Consider the following 21019-nt stretch of genomic DNA (forward strand, 5'->3'; position numbering starts at 1 on the left):
GTATATTAGTTTTTTTGTTATAAGATATTAATTATATTTTTTGGAGTTGAAAAATGCATAATATTAGAAGATTTTAATTGATTTTAATATTTTTAGAAAATATAAAATGAGTATAAAAGAAATCAAAACATATAATTAGATAACTGGACTCACTCCTAAAAACATTCTATGACCTAAATCTAAAAGCCCCTTTTTTCAATTACTAATATTTTTGTCTTAGTTTTTGAAACAGTGGAACTTGCGGGAACAGTAATTGGATATATTATGGAACTTCGACTAGTACACACACATATATGCCGAAAGTTCCAAACAACCGTGGAACTTGCGGAAACTTATGGAATTCTGAACGGCAAAAGAAAGAGAAAAAGAATACAGTATAATTAAGAATAAAAGATAAAAGAGTACGGGGGATCCTAGCTAGGATGAAGTGAAGATCTGAAATGATGGATTGATCATAATCCAGCATCGATCTGGAGCACAACATCATGCGGTCCCATAATTGAGGCGAAGGTGATTGTTTTGTGTTGAGGAAGACGACTAATCTCGTCTAATTCCTCCTCAGTCAAGGACCAACCGAAGATGTCAATGTTCTGATTCATTCTTTCCTTGTTGACGCTCTTTGTTACCAAGCTCACCCCTTGCTGGTACACCCATCTCAACGCTATCTGCAGATCATTAAAAAGAAAGAAGAAAATTTATATTAGGTGGCAAATTAAACAAAAGTAGTTGTGCTAATTATTAAAGTTTTAGAGACAGTTCAGCGGTCCACTACTAATTTAAAACAATATCATTTTCTTCAGTTACATGTGTACCGTGGAACCATTCATTATAAGGGAATTTAACTTCGTCTTCAAGACTGATTAACTAGCTACCTGAGCAGTTGTTTTTCCTTTGGATTCGGCAATGTCTTGGAGGACTTTTGAGCCTAAGACTTTGTTGCCTCCAAATTTAGTCCCGGATGAACCTAACGGAGAGTAGGCCGTTACATGAATGCCCTTTGCCTTACAGAACTCCCTCAGTTTCTTCAGCTGCCAAAGTGGGTTCATCTCCAACTGTATAGTATAACATACAAATGAATTAACAAATAAAATATATAGCCTTATACATGCATGTATATATAAAAAGATAACTGATCATAAAGTAGGAATGTATATGTACTTGGTTGAGGGCGGGAGGGATTTTGGCGATGGAAAGGAGGTCCTCAATCATCTCGGAAGTGAAGTTACTCACGCCAATGCCCCTCGCAAGGCCCAATCTCTTGCATTCTTCCATGCCTTCCCAAACTGACTTGATGTCTAAGGGTAGCAGCACCCCCTTTTCCACTGGCATAGAGCTCACCACTTTCCCAAATTTGAAGGGCCAATGTATTAGGTACATATCCACATACTCCAATTGCAGATTCCTACATAATTCATTCATGATTTATAGTGTTAACTAATAGCAAACAAAAGTTAATTAGCTAGGGTTTCAACTTTCATTTAGGAGCTATTTCATAAATATTTGATTTTTCAGTTTTTATTTTATCAGAAAATTTATAACTAAAAATTGAAAGCTATTTTGTGAGTTTTTAAAATTGGAATTTGAAACGTGAAATGTTATCAAACGAGTCCTTAATAATATGAAATATGAATTGATTGATTAAACTGTAACTTTGTCATGGAGGTAGATTGTCTGCCCTCCTGTTTGGGTACCCTTTCCATCCCCTCCTATTATGTGCGGTCACAGTTAAGCCACGTCAATATTTTATATTGATTTTTTATAGAGATAATAAGACAAAAAACAATAAGAATATGCAAACAATCTGCCTCCCTTTGTCATACTATCATTCAAACCTTAAACTCTTGTTGATGGCAGGCACTACAAGCTCTCTTTCAGCAAAGCTGGCAAAAAGCTTGGTGGTGATGAAGAGCTCACTCCTGGACTTGACGAGTCCAAGACGCAGTGCCTCAGCTATGGCTTCCCCCAGATCTTGCTCTGACCCGTATACAAAGGCAGTGTCGAAGTGGCGGTAGCCCGCTCTGATGGCTTCAAGAATTGCAGCCTTGGCTGTTTCAGGGTCAACTTTAGGGTACGATGAAGTCCCCATGCCGATCACTGGCATCGTCGTGTCACAGGAGCTCAGTGTTACCTCAGGAACTATCATTGGCGTCATTACTAATTAGCGTACGCCGATCAAGAATTTAAGCTTTCAAATATTCTCGTCAAGAAATTAGAGAGAAGTCTATGGAACTAGAAGATATCTTGGTATCCAGCTTTACCATTGTCTTCCGTTTATATAGGCATGCACCTGCGTGTAGACCATGTCATAAGTCATTTATTTAGTTACAGTTTATGGTTTGAATGTCATGACGTGTGATGGCAGCGGTTAAAAGACGTTTCTTGGTTTTTGGCCTACCAGAATATGTCGTAGTCGTATCTATCCGGCAAACAAATGTAATGTAAAATACCAAATTATACCAAATGTAATGTAAAATACCAAATGTAATGTAAACAAAATTATGAATTTTGTTGCTAGCCTGGCTTTTTACGTTTCTTTAAAATTTGCTTTTACAAATTATACATATCATCTTACTTACTTATGAATTTGTCACTTAATATTGAAGTTCTGTAAGTAAGAAATTTTAAATTTGACTCACGTGATTGACAAATTTGATACTAAATTATTATGACAAATTTTGTTGTGTGACTTTGCTCATCCTCATTGATCTCACTCTCAAGTATAAATATAATTTTTTATTAAAAGAAAATTTTATGAGATAAAGATATATATATATATATATATATTACCCTAGGACTATAACTCAATAAGATAAAGATATCGTGCGAAAGAAAAGAAATATTGTCAGTGCGTAGAAACACATTCATTATGCTATCTTAGACACATTTTCAGCTGGACTGGCTGGATATGATTTATTGCCTTGGCTTGCGTCGAAGATCAGGAGGTGGCCGATTTGGTGTTCGAAATGTAAAAGTAATTAGATCGCACATTGAAATTAGGTATGTCTTACATGAAAAATCAGGTACGAGCTCAAGATCACCAAGGGAGGTTGTTATTTACATACTTTGAACAATTATTGTACTTATCATTCTTATTTCATTTTTATTCAAGATTTTTCTCATTTTAAATAAGTAAACATGTTCGAATTCGATTATGAGAATCGGTCATTACGCAAGTTGCTCACCAATAACAGATAAATAATGTTAATGCTGTGAGTATCTAAGATACGGATTACAGTATTATTAGACAATAATGTTTTAAAAGTTCAAATTTGAATTGCTTACTGGCATCGATGAAATTTTTATTATTTGAAAACAATGTCTTAGAAATTGAAATTCGTATTATTAGACAATGAGTAATGTTGTTCATACCATGTTTTTGTACCATACTTTCATACCACCTTAGGTGGCATTTGATGTGGACAGCCACATCATTTGAATTAATTAGATTTTTAAATTTAGTTCATTATTTACTAAACTAATAATTAAGAAAAATTAATTAATTAAATGATGATTATGGTATACGATGAGTCTTTCTCTTTGTTTTCCTTATGTTTTGCAAATTTTTCAAATAATGTGACTGTCCATATTAGAGGTCACCTAAGCTGATATAGAATTATGGTATAAAAATATGGTATGAATAATATTACTCTTAGACAATAATGATTTAGAAGTTGACTTGCTTACTTGACATTTGAATTACAGTATTATTGTGACCTACGACTTTTCGCAAAGACTTGAATATGTCGAACAGAACATTCCAGTTGAAGAATCAGTAACATGTAACTATCGAATAAAGACAAACTGATGTTGGTTCTGGCTCCAATATGAAACGAAAACTCATTCTTTTTCTTACCCTCTTTTTAGTCAAAGCGAGAGATTAATTTATTAGACAAATTGCCAGTGCAAATAGAGAAAGCTGGAGTAAAAAACTGCATAAATATTTAGTCGTCCAACTACATTCATAATTTTAATCCTTTTTTATTTTTTAGAAGGGGTATGATATCCACACATTCCTTTTTACTTATCCCACACCTTTTTGGTTTTCGGCCGTTGGATCGGATGAATTGAAGAAGATCAACGGACAGAAATTAACAAAGGGTGTGTGAGAAGTAAAAATGGGTGTGTGGATAGCACACCCCTTTTAGAATTGGATAACTCTATTGGATTCAGTTTTCAGACTTAAGAGGAAGCATGAATTAATTCAATAATGCATGTCACTTAATACTACGATCTAGTCATGTTTTTGTTTTTACTTGTAAGTTAAAGGTTTTAGGTTCGATTCTCGTCAAAGATGAATTTGAACCACATTATTGTTAGTTCATTGTGAGGCTTAACCTAACTCCCTCCTCTTTAATATAAATGATATCGTTTGTTAAAAAAAAATTAATAATGCATGAGAAGGACCCTTTGTAACCAACTAATTAATTAATGATGGTGCTATCACATTTCCATTTTTACTTTTCACATACTCATTCCATCATACTGTTTAAAATTAAAAAATATGTGTAAAAGATAAAATGAAATATGTAAATACACCACCCTTAATTAATTGGCAATTGAAAAAAATGTGAAGCATTACCTGGCGACCAAGGCGTTGGAAATTTGTAGAACAAATACGATTTCTGTAGCCTTTTTTATAGACTGTTTCTTAATTTTGTCTTATACGCTCGATTTCCAATTTTCCAACCCATAATGTACGCTCGTTGAACAGTCAAACTCCTTGACATGTATAACGAGTCAACAGTACTGTTCCTTTTTCAGTATATTCGGAACATAAAGTAATTCACAATATGTCATAATGTAAGTAAATAAACATAAAAAATATAAGATTAATCTTAATTTACTATCTTAAAATTTTACGTTTTTCAACATTTAGTATATAAAGTTTTTTTTTTCATCTCAGAGTTTTATGATTTCTATAGCTAATATAATATAGTTTTCCTTAACCACTTTAAATTTCATGGTCCATTATATATATTATGTTACTATTTTACATTCCGACTCAAATAACCCAATAATACTGTCTTTTAACAGTTTTCGTAACCCAATAATACTTAGTAAATTTTATATTACCTTCATTGCTAACAGTTAAAAATATCGTCTGTAAACTATTATTTCAATTATTGGAATGATATACAAACTTAAAAAATTAAAATGCAGAAATGTATGATAAATGTACCTATAATGGTGTTTAATTGTTAGAAAAAAAATTATGACAAATTTTTCTTTTTTAATTTTCAAGTTGTTAAAAAAGCACGTAGATGGGTGAAAAATGAGTAAATTGTAAAAAAAAAGGATAAACGGGTTTAAAACTGATAAATGGGTAAACGGGTACTAAATGGTTACGGTTAAATGGGTACACGGTTATATGTATGGGTGTAACCGTTTAGACAATTACCCAACGGGTAAACCGTTATGTGGGTATGAGAATAATCGGTTGTGGATAAATAACCGCTGTTACCCGTCGTAATGATTGCCCATCGCTATCCCCAACCACCCTTTCAATCCCCATCTACACATCCTGCAATCCACCCTCACCGCTAGCCACCCTCCAATCCAACCCCATCGCCACCAGTTTCCTCCACCACCTATCTATGCTTCTTCTCCTTCTTCTTTATGGGCGCCACGTGGATATATAACCCTAAAAGCTAAACCATAAGGAACTCTTTCTGGGTTTCTGAGATCAAGGCAAAGAGATGATCATCCTCCTTCATTTACCCACCTCCCCATGTGACTTTGGTTCTTATAAATCTCCCTCGCCCCTAAGATATGTAATCAAATTACAACAATAAATTACACTTTTTCAAGATTTGAGTTTTTCTTCCAAAACCAAATCTTGGAAATGGGGTTGATTGGTATCCAGATTTTGGTCTGAGATTTTTTATGAACTGAGAGTGTCAAAAGACTGCCAATGGAGCGCTTACTAGTTTCCTCCAACGCCTATCTCTGCTTCTTCTCCTTTTTTGTGGGTTCTACGAGCTGCGTGTCGAGTCTGACTCGGAATGGACTCAGACCCACCAGAGATCTTTCTAGGTTCAATTACAATACCGGTTAGCATTGAGTGAAATTACCTAGAAGGTTCTGGGCTCTTGGGCCTCTCTAATTATCGACTACCGCGGAGGATGTAGAGAAGGAGAAGATGGATTCGAGGGTGCGTTCCAGATCGACGAGGTGACCGGGGAAGTAAGGGGAGGAGCGGAGCGATAGAGGGTTGGGCTCCAGGACCCAGGTGGAGAACGTAGTGTTGAATCAGGTCCAATGCCGATGTCGTGCACGTTCCCAGTTCCAGTTGGTTTTCGTCGAAGGAGGTAGGAAGGGAAATGGAGAAATGGGGTTTCGGAGAAGAGGGTAGCTCAGGCGGAGGAGGAGAAGGGAAAGGAAATGGGGTTTCTAGTTTTTTAATTTTAGTTATTTAATTACATTAAATTTTTTAATTTAATTTATTTTTAATATCTATGTGGCGCTCAGTCATTGTTCACGTGGGTACGTCATCAGTTAACGGTTGATTTAACAATAACCTTAACGGATGTATGAAAGTATCCCAAGATTATAACTTTAGGTACCATTTTGGGATGAAAAAAACTTCATCTAATAAATGTTGAAAACCATGAAACTTCAGGATAGTAAATTGAGATTAACCAAAAAATATATCTTAAAATAAAGCAAATCAACTCTGTTATCTACGTATGTTATAACACATAATATACTACCTTGTTTTGTTGATACAATACAAATTTCTACCAGTCGATAAACATGCACGCATGCATGCATGAAGACATGAAGTTAGCCAACATTACTGACCAAACAACCCAATTCCTCAACTCCCTTCTCCCTCTTCCGTTAATTTCTTTGTAATGTAATAAGTTAATAAACTTGAATCATTCTTTGGTCAATCATAAGCTTTTTCTTTGTTGGCCAGGAGTCAATAATAAACTTGACCTTGGAGAAATTCATCAACCAAATATGAATTAAAATTCAAAAATAAACTGCGATCTGTTTTTTTCATGTGTGCAAATGGAAAACTAACTTTGGATTTGGAACCCCTTTTCCCAGATTGTGGGTTTTTGCTTTCACAAAGGTGCGTTGTACATAAACCATGCTTCTTCTGTTTTCATAAAAGTAATCAATAATATTATTATTAATTATACATCAAATTAGCGTGGGGAAAGAAATTTTCAACTTCGGTCTTGAATATATAAATTAATCATGCAAACAACTTTTTCCCTAAAAGGAAATGATGTGGTAATGTCTTTCATATATTCAAATAGAGCTCACTGTGTGGATATCATTTTCTTTCAAAAGTAAATAATATTTATACTTTTGTGAGCAATGTTGCGTTATCATTGAACAATTGAATATTGTTATGCTAATTACTAACCGTAAGCAGAAACGTTATGCTACAAGGGATAAAAATCCAGTCAGCATCGTGATCTTGATTATTGATTACCGTGTGTAATCAATGTCACATCAACTAAGTTGTTAGAATGTTTGTTAAGCTTGACATTATAAGCTGTGATAAGGAAATATACTACACAGACTCCTCAATAAGTTTTTGAACTATCTTCTCAGGAACAAGGATTGTCCGCCCTCCCACTTCCGATGCCCTCCCGTGCCTTCTTGTTTTGTGTGGTCACGGTTAAATCACGTTAACATTTTATATTATTTTTTTATAGAGATAATAAGATAAAAATGAATAGTAATATAAAATGTTGACGTGGCTTAACCGTGACCACACAAACAAGAGGGCACGGGAGGGCACCGGAAGTGGGAGGGCAGACAATCCTTGTCCTTTCTCCAAACATATCCAGAGTTGCAGAAAAATCAAACCCCATAAAAGAGACAAAACAGAATTTCAGTGAAGCAGTGAGACTAGAATTAGACGCTGCAAATGATAGAACACCACCAGTGTCATCATTTTCTCTACTGGTTTCCTCCCAAGCCCATAATTAGACAGATTTGGCTCATATTTGTCATCTAACAATATGTAATCTTGGAACTAAGTCCCATTTCCGAAGATTGATACCTTTGATATAGCATATGCCAGGAATAATAAGAATTGGACCAATGATACTGCTAAGGCCAAATTTGTAAGTTTTACATTTTGAGGTTATGATAAACATTCTACTTTAGTTATATAATTGACGTTGCATTAAATTCTACTGTCTTGACTAAATCTTTTTTAGGATGAAGGGATCTTCATTGACACCCCAGCAGTTGGAGGAGCAGCTGGCATCAGAGAGAGCAGCGCGAGAGGCAGCAGATCAGAGAGTGAATGCAGCTGATGCAGCTCGCGTAGAAGTCCAGTAAAGTCTTGGACTTTTCATACGGTCGTAGAGGCAAACCATGCAGCAGCTAGCGAAGAAAGCCCTTGGGTTTGTACCTCCCCCAATGATTGTACCACCACACACAAATTCCGATAAACATGTGGGTGAGGATGAGGATGACATAAATGCTTACCAGACTCCTTTTTCGTTTGGAACTTATTACTCATCTGCGAATGGTTTAGATACCAAACTACTCATTTTCCAATATACTTACTCTACTGTTTGTGGATGCATTATATCTAATGTTATATAACATTTGGTACGTGTATATTGATGGGTTTAATTTGTAACTCTTCATTATTTCATAATGTTGTTTTGCGTTTCGGCAATGGAAATCTCTCCCGGCAAAATATTGTCGGCAAAGAGTTTGTCGGCATTGGGTACTAAGCTGAAAAAAAAATTGTCGACAAAGAGTTTCACCTTTTTGTAGACTCAGCAATTCTGACACGACGCGAAAATAACGGGTTTCGGATTAAAACAATAATTTATCAGGTCATTATCGGGTGACCTGTTAATAACGGGTTCTTAACAGGTATACACATGGGTAACCTGTTTCGACCCGTTAAGAAAAAAATTATTTTGATAATTTTAAAGTTTAATTACTAAAAGATTTATTATAAAATACAATAGCCATATTAATATATACAATATATTCTATATTAAATATATAGCTTTGTATTATTATTCTATATAAGTTTTAAAAAAAAAGTTTTAGTCATTATTTATTTTTATTATGAGAGCTCCTTATTATTATTACCAGGATAAATTTTACTTAACATGTTGTTGTCCAAAATTAAAATAAACTAATATAGTATTTGTATAGGCAAGAACTAAGAAGACATACATACAAGTATGAAAAATGTGAAAGAATATATAAACACTCGTGATTCATCATTATTCCTCCACGAGTATATAATGGTTACATTTACATTATCGTTTAGATTTTTAAAATCCTCCAGGCCTTCATGAATAATGTTTTTTTATTTGAGGGCAAAGTTAATAAAATTAATAATAATTATTGTATAAGTGTAAAAAATGTAAAAAAAATATACAATCACTCATAGTGACAAACTTTACAACTTTCATGAAGGGATCAGCTTCGAAATCCAACACTATAATTCATAAACCTTAAATTTATATTTAACCGTCGATTGTCATTTACGCTTTATTCTTCTTACTGAATTTCATTTTTGAAAACATGATCATCTGGCGGATGTAAGAAGATGAACGGTTCAGATATTTGATATCACGTTTCAATATTTACGATTAACTGAAATATGAGTCGATGTCATATAGTTTGTAGAAACTTTATAAACATCAGTAATATTTTCACTAACCGTAAAACTCTAAATATAATATCAACCATCCAAACCGTTCATCTTCCTACATCCTCTAATAGATCAAGTTTTCAAAAAAGAAAATCTGAAAAACAAAATTTGATGAGAACAATGGAGCGTAAATGTAAACAACAATCAACGGTTAAATTTTGATCTATGATTTATATGATTATAGTGGCGAATTTCGAAGTTAAGCTCTTCATGAAAGTTGTAAAGCTTGTCATTACGAGCGTTTATATATTTTTTCTATATTTTTTTACACTTCTACATTAATTAAAAAACTATTAAAGACTTTAGATAAGTGAAAATATACTTAAAAGAAAAATGCGTTTTTATAGTTTGGATGTGACAATATAGTTATTTAATATTATGTTTTTCATTTGAGTATTTATTGATTTAAAATATATTTTCCTTAACGGATAATGGATTGGGTCATATTACCTGTTAATATTATCGGGTCGATTTACGGTCGGGTCATTTTACCTGTTTATTTTAACGGGTGTTACATGACACGACTCGTTAAGATATCGGGTATGACACGCAAACGACACGAACACAGAAAATACGACACGAATGCCAAGTCTACCTTTTTGGACGAATATTTTTGTCGTGGAAAATCTATGCTGACAAATATTTTGACGAGCAATAACACAATTGCTGACATATTATTCTGTCAACTATTTTAGTGGCAGGCACAATTTTGACGGTTGAGCTCAAAGCCGAGGAAATACCAAAATTCTTCGGAAAAGATCTTACACAAGATGCTTTGTGTGACAAAAAATTTCGTCGGAAAAGACCCTTTGCCGACAAACTGATTTTGTCAGTAAAGCCGAAATTTCTAGTACTGTGATGAAAAGGTCATTCTGGGAATTGATGAGGCCAAGAGAAAGCGCTTCTGAAATGGCTTCACCTCAAAACTGCTTTGAATTGTAAGCTGCAGATCTTATGTTAAAAATTGTCGAGAGCATGTCGATGAAAGTAAAATAAGTTTACCTGTTGGTTTAGGTCCAAAACCCCTTAAAAATGAATTAAAAGATGTTGGCCATGGGAAACTATAACCTTATGATAAAGAGTTATGCTAGGTAAACAACTTTTTAAATTACATTTGCAAACTATGTGAAGTGTCACCAATAGAATATACGGATGTAAATTAAGTAATAATTCAACATCACAACTACGTCATATAATTTATAAAATATAATTTAAATAGATGTGTCTCATAACTCTTGGCCAGAAGTTTGGACAATTTTCAAAACTTCGTAACTCAATCGTTTCTTAACCAAATTCGACCCATAATATATCAAAATAAAGATAGAAAAGTGTAGAATAAAATTATACCTATTTCAAAGCCCAATGGTTGCCAGAAATGACCGGAAAATAGTCTCAAAGTTGACTAGTCCGAGCGAAAACTGGAAAACTCGCCGGAAACTGGGTAAACTTTAATCGTTTATAACTTCTTCAATACTCAACGAAATCAAGTGATTCAAAAATGAAAATCATATTTCTTGACGAGACAAGGAGAATGGTACCTTTTTCGACTGCTAGATCACCGTGGTTTGGCCAAAAAATGGCTTGAAAGTGGCTAACTTGAGACCAAGATAGCCACTTTTGAGCCATTTTTCGGCCAAACCATGGCGAATTAGCCATCGAAAAAAGTACCATTATCTTCGTCTCGTCAAGAAGTATGATTTTCATTTTTGAATCACTTGATTTCATTGAGTATTGAAGAAATTATGAACGTTTAAAGTTTACCCAGTTTTCGACGAGTTTTCAAGTTTTCATTCGGACCAGTCAACTTTGAGGCTATTTTCCGGCCATCTCTGGCAACCATTGGGCTTAGAAATAGGTATAATCTTATTCTACACTTTCCTATCTTCATTTTGATATATTATGGGTCAAATTTGGTTAAGAAACAATTGAGTTACGAAGTTTTGAAAATTGCCCAAACTTCCGGCCAAGAGCTCCAGGACACTTAATAGAGTTTTTAACGGAATGACCAAAATGATGGATGGTGGACAATCTCAGGGACCACTTTTATCGATTTGGAATATCAGGGACTAAAGTGATGAGTTATGCAAATCTCAAGGACCATTTTGACAATTTAGCCTTGTAGAAATTAGCTTAGCCTTGTTTGTTATAGCAGTATTGCTTTCCGTACACCACCTAAGTTCAAATCTTCCACCACATAATTTTGATAAATTAGTATAGACGATCGCTTATATAAAAAACATTAACTATTATTCAAAACGTTGTAAGAAAATATCTATCGAATAAATATCATTTTTAGCTATTGATTTTTCAAATAATTAGGTTTTTTTTTTTGTTAGTAATATATTGGGTTTGCTTCCATAAATTCAAGTCCAATCACAGTTTGTCCAAAGAGAAATTAAGATCTTGTAACACCAAATTTAAGCCCAATGTTCGACCAAAAAAGGCCCCATAGGAAGATCCATTATCATTATTTTCTACTGTACTAATCTCAGATAAAATTACTTTTAATTATAACGTTCAAAATGATTTCTCTTCTGTAGCATTTGTGAGGCTGCAGGCATAATGTTTAAACTCTAATTTAATTGTGCGTATGAATGGAATTTATTAATATAAGGATTTCAACAGGTAAGCTTGTCCAAAACATATATGATTACAATAGGCCCTACCAAGATCTTCATGCTTATCAAATCCCACCAGTTACATCTTACATATCTCATTTGTTTTCACCCGAACCCTCATCCGTAATTCACTAGAAATTGGTACTAAAACAAATCCCAAGTTATCCTTATCGCTTCTCATTCTCATTCTGCAATGGTAAACAACGGTTCGAACGGTCTATTTTTTAAGTCGCTCTTTAAACCAAAGTCATTTAGTCATCTAACGTTTATTCAACTAATAAATGAACTATATTTCTCATTTAAAAACTAGATTTTGCAATTTATAATTCGATTGGTTCTTTACAAAGTTACCCTTTAAAATATAGACTAAAAATTAAATAATTTAATCATTAAACACCGTTGCGAATAAAAAAAAAGTGTGAAAATCACTAACTATATTGAAAATATAGGGGGGAACTAGTATCGGGGTGTGGCTTTTGATGCAAATGGCACAAATGTAGAAAGAATGGTAAGACCAAGTTGTCGTTGATGGCACGCCAAAGGGCCCCCGACTCATATATGTATCACTTCCCACTAATTGCATTTTTACATCATCCAAATGATTGGTGGTGACCCCAAGAACTACCACATCCCTTCAGTTTTTGTCACTCCAATTTCAAATTCAATTTCCTCCTTCTTTGTGTAATCTTTGCCAAGAAAATATTAGGATTTAAAAAACTCAAAGTTAAAAATAAAAAAAAAAAAAAAAAAAAGGGACCTATGCAAATGATGAAGATGATTCCCGTGGCGTGCAAGTCTTTGCTGGGGTAGAAGGTGTTTTCAAGTTCCATAGCTTTTGATGGGATGGGGAATTTATCATTTCATGGACCGTCAAAATTGGCTAAACTTGAGTGGCTTACATTGCATTACATATCATTCACGTATGATTCATCTGAGTATACATTTTCGTTTCCTTTCGTTTTCTAGTTGATAGGAATTATTGTACATTGGGAATACGTTAATTACAACACAAGTGAATAAGAATTACGATAAGATATCCAAGCTAATAAAAATTAATGATTTGAACATATAACAAGTTGTTGTTAACCAAAGTTTGTAGCTTCTTTATGAGAATATTTTTTGCTCATCGCTTTCAAGTGATGGTGATGCTTATCATCTTATTTGTCACGGAGCTTAAATTTCAAGATCTATGTAGTAGATAGACATAAATCTCAAAATTAAATTCATCAAACGATAATAAATAGGATAATTATCATTACCATTACTTAAGAGCGGTGAGTAAAATGCATATCTTGATTTGTTTGTCTCAAAAGTTGTCAGGCTCTATCCACAACTGTAAAAAGGTTTAAAGCTTAGGGTTCTTCTCCCCAAAGTTGACCAAGCTGTGAAGATGGTAATTATTCTTTTAACTATAACCAAAGGAAACAAACAGTTTTTTTCTCTTTTTTCAGGCTCTGATCCCAGAAGTTGCTGAATGCCTCTAGAACTACAGTTTATGATGGCATTTCCACTTTGCCTAATTGCCCTCGTTGCTCAGAGCACACAGAGAATTACAACAAAATATTTGTAGGGAAGTGATTTTCACATCTTTTTCTCAATCTCTGTTTATTTATGATGATTTGATTGAAGGAAAAATTTGAAATTGGTCCAATTTTTATAAGCTTACTTTTGAAATAGGTCTAATTTTTAATTACTTTAGACCCATTTCAAAATACCCCTTGATTGAATAAATTAAAACATAACTAAGAGAGTAAAATGAAACAGTGGTTTTTACAAGGAGAAAAATAATAAGTGAAAATCATTTTCTTATTTATACCGAGCAAAAAAGAAGTACAATCGATAACTGTTGAAAACGAAATCGAAAGATTTATACAAGAACAGCGGGTTGCCAAAATGAAAATGATTATTCAGAAGGACAAATTAAGGCACTAATTATAAATTTAATAATTAAAGATTCTAAGACCTTTATTATGGTCAAAATGCAATCCTCCCATAGCATGAGTTGTCTCTGTATGCTTTGAAGTGAGTGGATTTCCATGCTTCCTAGTTCTCTCATTGGGTCTATGCCTCTAAGCAATTGGGTTGAAAAATGGTGGGAGGCACCAATCTGCTTCATTGTATATGCTCATCTATCACGCGCCAGGATAAAGTTCATTTAGGAGTGAGGCTAAGGCTTTTCTTTACTTCTTTTTAGAATTATGCTGCCTTTAGTCGCCTAAATTATCATGAAACTCAATTGCTTCAATAACTGATAGTTACTTACGCGTGTAGATGTCGTGATTCAAGCATTGCTCTTCTTTTTATGAAGAACGAGCATCCACGGATCATCGGTTGCGGTCTCCTACCTCGTCACGATAATGTTAGGATGCCATCATTAATCAAATGATTGATTGATATGAAGTGATTAGCAATAAAATGGTACTAAAATTACCAAAACTCTACAATTTATCCAACCGGTTAAAATTTTTGTTTCTAATTTCACATATTTTTTCCTGTTTCATTTTGATGTTCATACTAAAGATCATAATACAAAATTGATCTTCACTTGTTGAATTCACCCCTCATCAATTACTCTTGGTTGGATGCAAGGCATTAACAACTAATTATCTCTGTTTTTTTTTTTAAACAAAGCGGTATTGCAAACTACTCTAATCTACAAAAAGAGAAATTAGAATTTGATTGTGAAAGAAGAAGCATTGTCGGGATCAACTGACCTAATCAACATCAGTAACAGATTGAACTATAGACAACGTTGGCAATTATTTAGTTTGTATGAGGCCAATATGATGGATGGCTTGAAAGATGATCATAATACAGGTAAGCAGTAGGATAGTAGCTGACTTTACATATCAGAACCCAAGAGAAGATGCATCATTTCATCAACTATCAAAGTTAAACAGAGCACAAAAATGGTCCCATAAACCAGCCATAAAGGTCATTACTTTAAACTCTGAGATTATATGGTTTGAAATCCAATCCAATCCGGGGCTGGAGAGGATGAATATTATTTCGAAGAGAAATGCTAAGGAGACTTTCAAAAATGATACTATCTATCTATGGACTTTATTTTTTTAATATAAATTTTGTAGACAAGGAATAGACGAGATTAGCTCTTCATTAACGATCCTTGCAAGGCACCAACCCTCCCTCGATAGATAAAAGACTGTTGTACCCAGAAATCCCCGGCTCATCCCCCTCTATTGGATTTTACTAATAAGAAGAAAAAAGGAAAAGTAAAACAAGCGGGGGGACTACCCATAAACTTTTTGTTACCTTATGTTTTTGGCGTAATGTTTTATAACGTTGGTGCAAAAACTAACGTTAAATTGTGACGTAACATAAATTTCATGTAGAGTCTCATTTTGAGAGAGTCTCCTTGGCATTAAAAGAAAAGCAAAAATTGGAGGCATCATAACCTCCCATGCCAAATGCCATTAACGCCCAGACTGCCTTGATGATGTTGCCTCCCCCTGTATCTGTGGGCCTCTCTCTGTTTCTCTTCACTCGCTTCCTCCTCTCTACATTTTTATCTTTCCAGGCAGGGCAATGGAACAGTATCATTCCTTCTCCTTCAAATTTCAGCCTTTGGGTCCCACACTACTCTACCCTCTTCTTCTCCGAGAAAATCTACTTTGTCACCAATAATATACAATGTATCGATATTTCTAGTTACAATCTCCTCCTCCCTCGTGAAATGCATGCAACAACACGACTGAAATACCCATAGGGACAGTGTGGGTGCGTATATATATCTATATATATGTATAATGCTCATTCACTTTCCTAATAGGGAACTTTCTCACGCTTACTGACAGAAAGTGGCTCTTGATTCATATACACAAACCAATATTATTTATATAAACTATTTTTTTAAGGATATAGCGCCGATCTTTAGATAAAACTTGTCTGTAGGATGTGGATCCTACTTCTTTTGACCAAAAGTCAATTCAATCTCTCACTACATTCTCCTCTCTCTCTCTCTCTATCTCTACAGTTCATGGTACTCAAGAACCGTATAAGTACAAACCCACCACCAACCACATTCTAATGCCCTTTTCTTGTTCCTTTCCACGTTCCGTTCTGTCCATTTTATTAAACACAATAAAGCATCTCCTTTTCCTAAAGCTCCCTCCTTTCCTTTCTCACAACATTTTCTCATGATATGCACTCACTCACACCACTCACTCACTCGCACTCTCTCTAAATTGTCTTCCGGAGAATTAAAACTTATTTCGACAATGGAGAACTTCAATCCAGTCCAGGTTTTTCTTCATCTGTCTGCAATACTTGTATTGGTAGGACTTCACTTTGTTTCTGTTTCCACAGCTGATCAACAAGTCACTCCATCGATCAAAACCGACGCAGTTTCTCTTCTCAACTTCAAAAAGATGATTGACACGGACCCGAATGGCGTGTTGTCGGGTTGGAAGCTCGGCACCAGCCCATGCAGCTGGTATGGAGTTACATGCTCCATGAACCGAGCAACTCAGCTCGATCTTAGCGGTTGTTTTCTTGTTGGGACAATCTCTTTTGAACCCTTGGCCTCTCTAGACATGCTTTCTGTCTTAAATCTGCCTTCCAATAAATTCAGTATAAACTCAACCTCTTTGCTTCAACTCCCATATGCTCTGAAACAGCTCGATTTATCTTTCAACGCACTTTTCGGTGTTCTTCCTGAGACTCTTTCCTCAAAATGTCCAAATCTTGTCTCTGTGAATCTTGCTTTTAACAACTTAACCGGTCCTCTACCCAAAGATCTCTTGTTGAATTCCGACAAACTTCAAACCCTCGACATCTCTTACAACAATCTAACCGGGTCGATTTCTGGTCTGAGAATTGAGAAGTACTCTTGCCCTTCTTTGTTGCAGCTTGATTTGTCAGGAAACCGTATTACGGGTTCCATTCCTATGTCCTTGGCAAACTGCACCAGTCTCAAAACTATGAGTTTATCGACCAACAATGTGACAGGCGAAATCCCAAGATCGTTTGGGCAACTGGGCAGTCTACAGAGATTGGATCTTTCTCACAATCAGATAACCGGTTGGATACCTCCTGAATTAGGAAATGCATGCGCTCTGCTTGTCGAACTTAAGCTTTCGTTTAACAACATTACCGGCCCAATTCCAGCCTCTTTCTCCTCGTGTTCTTCTCTGGAGCTTCTCGATCTCTCTAACAACAACTTGACAGGTCCCCTACCAGATTCTATCTTTCAGAACCTCACCTCCTTACAGAGCTTGGTGTTGAGGAATAACATCATTTCTGGATCACTTCCGGGTTCCATATCAGCTTGCAAAAGCCTACAGGTTATAGACTTGAGTTCTAATAAAATATCCGGTGTCATCCCACCAGATATATGTCCAGGAGCCTCGTCACTTGAGGAGCTGAGAATGCCGGACAACCTCATTGTGGGCGAAATCCCTGCTCAACTGTCACAATGTTCTCAGCTGAAGACGATCGATTTTAGTTTGAACTATCTCAACGGCTCGATTCCAGCTGAGCTTGGGAAGCTGGAGAATTTGCAGCAGCTAATAGCATGGTACAATGGCTTAGAGGGGAAAATCCCACCAGACTTGGGAAAATGCAAGAATCTCAAGGATCTTATTCTCAATAATAACAATCTGAGTGGTGGAATCCCAGTTGAATTGTTCAGCTGCAGCAACCTTGAATGGATATCACTCACAAGCAATCAACTCAGTGGTGAAATCCCAGAGGAATTTGGCCTATTGACACGACTGGCGGTTCTACAACTTGGGAACAATAGCTTGAGTGGCAAGATACCAGGAGAGCTCGGAAATTGCAGCAGTTTGGTTTGGTTGGATTTGAACAGCAACAGACTCACCGGAGAGATCCCACCTCGACTTGGGAGGCAGATTGGAGCTAAAGCACTGAGCGGAATACTCTCCGGCAATACTTTGGTGTTTGTACGGAATGTGGGAAACTCTTGTAAAGGAGTGGGAGGCTTATTAGAGTTTGCAGGAATCCGACCTGAAAGGCTTCAGCAGGACCCAACATTGAGGACTTGTGACTTCGCCAGATTGTACTCTGGTCCTGTCCTGAGTCTCTTTACAAAATACCAAACACTGGAGTATCTTGATCTATCATACAATCAGCTTCGCGGGAAAATCCCTGAAGAAATGGGGGACATGATTGCGTTGCAAGTTCTTGAGTTATCCCACAACCAGTTATCAGGTGAGATTCCTGCATCACTTGGTCAGCTCAAAGATTTAGGGGTGTTTGATGCATCACATAACAGACTGCAGGGTCATATCCCCGATTCTTTGGAGAACCTATCTTTCTTGGTGCAAATTGACTTGTCCAACAATGAGTTAACCGGAGAAATTCCCTCTAGGGGTCAGCTGAGTACACTTCCTGCTACCCAGTATGCTAACAACCCTGGACTCTGTGGGGTCCCATTGCCCGATTGCCAGAGCAGCAACGACCAACCATCCACGACTCCGAGCGATCAGGATACAGGCAAACAAAGTCGCAGGCCATCAGTTGCATCGTTGGCTAACAGCATTGTCGTGGGGGTTCTGATTTCTCTTGCTTCGGTCTGTGTTCTGATTGTGTGGGCAATTGCAATGCGCACAAGGCGAAAGGAAGCAAAGGAGGTGAAGATGCTTAATCGCTTGCAAGCATCCCATGCGGCATGGAAGATTGACAAAGAGAAAGAACCCTTGAGCATTAATGTTGCAACTTTCCAAAGGCAGTTGAGGAAGCTCAAGTTTTCCCAACTCATTGAGGCAACCAATGGCTTCTCGGCAGATAGTCTTATCGGGTGTGGAGGTTTTGGGGAAGTGTTCAAGGCAACGCTGAAAGACGGGTCAAGTGTTGCAATCAAGAAACTTATACGGCTGAGCTGCCAAGGTGACCGTGAATTCATGGCCGAGATGGAAACTCTGGGGAAGATCAAGCATAGGAATCTTGTGCCCTTATTGGGTTATTGCAAAATTGGCGAAGAGAGGCTGCTAGTATATGAATTCATGGAGTACGGAAGCCTCGAAGAAATGCTCCATGGGAGAACAAAGACCCGTGATAGGCGGATGCTAACATGGGAGGAAAGAAAAAAGATTGCAAGAGGCGCGGCGAAAGGACTGTGTTTCCTCCATCACAATTGCATTCCTCACATCATACACAGAGATATGAAATCAAGCAATGTATTGTTGGACAACGAAATGGAAGCAAGAGTTTCTGATTTTGGAATGGCAAGGCTCATAAGTGCTCTTGACACGCACTTGAGTGTAAGCACTCTTGCAGGCACTCCTGGTTATGTTCCACCTGAATACTACCAGAGTTTCCGCTGCACTGCAAAGGGTGATGTCTACTCATTTGGGGTTGTCCTCTTGGAGCTTGTGACCGGAAAACGCCCAACAGACAAGGAAGATTTTGGGGACACTAACTTGGTCGGATGGGCGAAGATGAAGGTGAGAGAAGGGAAACAAATGGAAGTGATAGACCAAGAGTTACTTTCAGTAACTAAAGTAACGGATGAAGCAGAAGCTGACGAAGTGAAAGAGATGGTGAGGTATTTAGGAGTGACACTGCAGTGTGTCGACGACTTCCCATCAAAGAGGCCTAACATGTTGCAGGTGGTGGCCATGCTGAGAGAGCTGGTGCCTGGATCAGCAAGTGGAAGTAGTAACAGTGCTTGAAATTTGAAACAGGTCTCATGTTTCTTGTACGATTATCGATCACTCTTCATCATCATCGTTAATCACTGTAAGAATATTACAACATTTGTAAGAACCTGTTGATCAAATCGATATCAAAAAGAATTTCTTGTACCTAGTTTTGCAAATCTTATCTTCTTCTAAGAGCATTAGAAATTGCTAGAGTTTGAGAAGCATGTAAAGAAAGAGGGTTCTTAGTTTGGCAAACGTTTGACAATGTCGGACACCCGGAGTTGCTTGTCTGGTAGGCAACCGCTGGATTTGAGTTTTTGACCCAAAGATTCGGTCTGGTTGGACCTTGTGGGCTATTTATTTTTTTGGTCAACAAGTTGAGTCGGGTAAGCCGTTCGTTTCATACCAAAGATTCGTCTGGTTGAGTCGTTCATTCCAAAACTTGGGCTCGGTTGAGCTCTATTTGACATTTTAGAAACTGGGTTGAGTCTAAATTGATATGGAATCCGGCCCACTTGCAACTTGGGGTTTCGAAAAAAAATAAAATAAAACATCATCAACAACAACAAAAATTGTATTATTTAAGGGCTGTTGCTTAACTGCTACATATATATAGCACTCAGTGCTACGGATATTTTAACCGTTAGATTTGATTGTTTTTCATCTTATTACTTAGCTCGATATCGCATTCCGTGTGGAAGGGATTTCCTTTATACAAATATATGCTTGAGGGAATGGGATTGGATGTAGATTTTATTAAGAAATGGGGACAAAGTCTGAAGATAAAGATCTCTTTCCCCAACTTTTGCACGTAGGGAATATACATGTATATATACACATATATAACTTATTCGTGCTACATTATATTATATGATTTAGTTTTACTTTTTAGGTGGGGAAACGAACAGTGACTTTATATCTCTCTCCTTCTCTACTATTTATTTTCTTTAACAATGACCTTTTCTTCTTTTAATTCTTTAATATCTGACTTGCTGTAAGGTGAAATGGAAAGTTCCATCCACTCGTTCCTTGTTGTTGATGTTGGAAAAAGGTTCTGTCTCTATTTGTATCTAAAGATATATAGATGCCGCCATTATCGTCAAACAAACGAAAAAGTTGAGGTTGTA

General features: G+C 36.2%; 2 protein-coding genes across 2 annotated transcripts; one reads left to right on the forward strand and one right to left on the reverse strand.

The window, feature by feature from the left end:
• Positions 1 to 238: 238 nt before the first annotated feature.
• Positions 239 to 2246, reverse strand: LOC103403490 (D-galacturonate reductase-like). Its single transcript, XM_070815496.1, has 4 exons — positions 1833 to 2246; positions 1159 to 1402; positions 873 to 1052; positions 239 to 665 (listed from the first exon to the last, which is right to left on the reverse strand). The coding sequence occupies exons 1-4, from the start codon at positions 2150 to 2152 to the stop codon at positions 453 to 455; spliced, it is 957 nt and encodes a 318-aa protein (XP_070671597.1). The 5' UTR covers positions 2153 to 2246; the 3' UTR covers positions 239 to 452.
• A 14073-nt stretch (positions 2247 to 16319) lies between these two features.
• On the forward strand, positions 16320 to 20054 carry LOC103403477 (serine/threonine-protein kinase BRI1-like 2). Its single transcript, XM_008342324.4, has one exon. The coding sequence runs from the start codon at positions 16428 to 16430 to the stop codon at positions 19920 to 19922; it is 3495 nt and encodes a 1164-aa protein (XP_008340546.3). The 5' UTR covers positions 16320 to 16427; the 3' UTR covers positions 19923 to 20054.
• Positions 20055 to 21019: the final 965 nt, after the last annotated feature.

The sequence above is a fragment of the Malus domestica genome, chromosome 16 (assembly GCF_042453785.1).
Source record: "Malus domestica chromosome 16, GDT2T_hap1".
Lineage (NCBI taxonomy): Eukaryota > Viridiplantae > Streptophyta > Magnoliopsida > Rosales > Rosaceae > Malus > Malus domestica.